The sequence below is a fragment of the Podarcis filfolensis genome (assembly GCF_964270895.1).
Source record: "Podarcis filfolensis genome assembly, chromosome: 9".
Classification (NCBI taxonomy): domain Eukaryota; kingdom Metazoa; phylum Chordata; class Lepidosauria; order Squamata; family Lacertidae; genus Podarcis; species Podarcis filfolensis.
This window is the reverse complement of record NC_139610.1, coordinates 27,015,011-27,017,250: the sequence shown is the minus strand read 5'-3', so window position 1 is coordinate 27,017,250 and position 2,240 is coordinate 27,015,011. Positions and strand designations below refer to the sequence as shown.

Sequence of the window (2,240 nt, the reverse complement as noted above, 5' to 3'; positions counted from 1 at the left end):
GGTGATGGGCCCAGTGGCCATGACCTTCGTTTTTTTGATGTTGAGCTTCAGACCATATTTTGCGCTCTCCTATTTCACCCTCATTAAAAGGTTCTTTAATTCCTCCTCACTTTCTGCCATCACGGTTGTGTCAACTGCATATTTGAGGTTGTTGATATTTCTTCCAGCAATCTTAATTCCAGCTTGGGATTCATCCAGCCCAGCCTTTCGCATGATGAATTCTGCATATAAGTTAAATAAGCAGGGAGACAATATCCAGCCTTGTCATACTCCTTTCCCAATTTTGAACCAATCGGTTGTTCCATATCCACTTCTAACTGTAGCTTCCTGTCTCACATAGAAAACATTATGTCTCTTTAATTCTTTCTTCCAAGGGTCATGATACTACTGCTGCTGCAATGAACTGGTGTATTTACTTGCTTGCTCGTTATCCAGAAGCCCAAAGAAAAGTTCACCGTGAACTGGATGATGTTTTTGGTGAGTTTCCCTTTCCCGTGGGTATAAACTTGGACAAGTGTGGGATGCAGGTTTATTTCTAGGTAAGTGCTCATAAATATCACATAGCTTTTCTAACACCGAGTTGGGGAACCTCAGGCCCACAAATACAGATCCCAGTTTGGATCTTTGCAGCTCCAATGTGGTCAGACCGTGTGCTAGCAGAAAGGAAGACATGCTGACTTACACCCTAAGCCTAAAGCACAGAAATGAATTAGTGGACCCAAACTGTTCCCAGCTCCATCAACATATAAAATGGTTGTTAGACCATCAAGGTTAAGGATGCATATTTTGCTAGTTATAAATAAGTTGTGTTTCTCTAACCGCCTCTTGTCATCTTATCAGGGGACTCGGATCGTAACATCACAATGGACGATTTGAAGCAACTACGGTATCTGGATTGTGCTATTAAAGAAGCTCTTCGCCTTTTCCCTTCTGTTCCATTTTTTGCTCGTACACTGCTTGAGGAATGTTATATTAGTAAGTAGTCCAAGTGGCTTGATGCGCTGTGGCTGTAAGCTCAGTGTTGGGTGGCTCTACAAGAAGAAACTTTAATGACTATCTGTTCTTTGGCAGGAGGATATCGGATACCAAAAGGGGTTGATGCCTTCATTGTGCCCTATGTACTGCATAGAGACCCTGATGTCTTCCCAGAGCCTGAGGAATTCAGACCTGAGCGATTTTTCCCTGAGAACACAGCTGGGAGGCACCCATATGCATATGTGCCTTTCTCTGCTGGGCCTAGGAACTGTATTGGTACGTACAAGAATAAATAAAGAATAAAAAAGAGAGCAAAAAAGGATAAAAAAGAGTAAAAACATCAACTCTCGGCACCCTTAACGAACTACAGTTCGCAGGATTCTTTGGGGAAGCCATGACTGTTAGAAATAGTATAGTGTTTTAAATGTATAGTGCAGATGTACCTAGAACTAAAGGTTATTTGTACACCATTTATCCATCCCTTCCAGTTTTTCACTCAATCCTACCAGTGGCTGTAAGTCCACCACCATCTGTATAACTATAAAATTGTTTAAGAATTTAAAAATGAACCTGAGAACCTGACCTCTGTGTCACATGGCTCATACTGAATAATAATAAATATGTATTATCGCTCTGGTTAATTGTATCTTGTCATTGCTTTCCAACCCCTCTGCAGGTCAGCGCTTTGCACAGATGGAAGAAAAGGCCATTTTAGCCACCATTCTACGGCGCTTTCATGTTGAAAGTACGCAGCAACGCGATCAACTCGGCCCTGTAGGAGAACTGGTTCTTCGTCCAAATAAAGGCATCTGGATTCAGTTGAAAAACAGATCGTCTTCTGGCTCTTAAAACAAGAAACTTCAGGGAAATTCCTTACCACACCACATTAGGACTTTTTTTATTGGGTAAAAACTGTTGGTTTTCAGTGCAGGACATTTCAGACTGCCCAGTGCTACTAGGACTTCTTTCTTAACCAAACCTGTGTTTTTGCTTTTTAAAAGCCAGCAGCTGCAATCCAAAATCTGATGCTTGTTCAATTGATGGGATATTGCAAATGGGTATGGGATTTGTAGGCTTCAATCTAGGTTGCCACTATATGACTTTTCTTAATCCTAAAAAAAAAAGCAGTGTGTTTTAATTTTTAAAACTCCTGTATTTTGAAATGTATGCACATGAGAAATATTGATAATATATATAATATATTTTAATGATGTATTAATATAATAAAAGACCTTGGAAGTAGAGATTAGACATGAGCATCACAG

At 40.2% G+C, this 2,240-nt stretch overlaps 1 protein-coding gene and 2 long non-coding RNA genes across 5 annotated transcripts in view; 1 reads left to right on the top strand and 2 right to left on the bottom strand.

The window, feature by feature from the left end:
• The window catches only part of LOC310770361, a 334,814-nt gene that overhangs the window by 96,671 nt on the left and 235,903 nt on the right, over window positions 1-2,240 (bottom strand). The gene's annotated exons all lie outside the window — the stretch shown is intronic.
• LOC310770143 (cytochrome P450 4V2-like) overlaps window positions 1-2,240 on the top strand; it is a 100,171-nt gene that overhangs the window by 39,659 nt on the left and 58,272 nt on the right. For 2 of the 3 annotated variants that reach the window (XM_083630528.1, XM_083630527.1), the window contains exons 8-11: window positions 375-477; window positions 841-975; window positions 1,072-1,251; window positions 1,652-2,102. In XM_083630528.1, the coding sequence (XP_083486654.1) occupies window positions 375-477; window positions 841-975; window positions 1,072-1,251; window positions 1,652-1,824 (591 nt within the window). In that variant the 3' untranslated portion in view covers window positions 1,825-2,102. Of the gene's footprint in view, window positions 1-374; window positions 478-840; window positions 976-1,071; window positions 1,252-1,651; window positions 2,103-2,240 lie in introns of those variants that run through there. The other variant, XM_083630530.1, reaches the window with a different exon arrangement.
• The window catches only part of LOC310770345, a 76,302-nt gene that overhangs the window by 40,152 nt on the left and 33,910 nt on the right, over window positions 1-2,240 (bottom strand). The window lies entirely within an intron of this gene.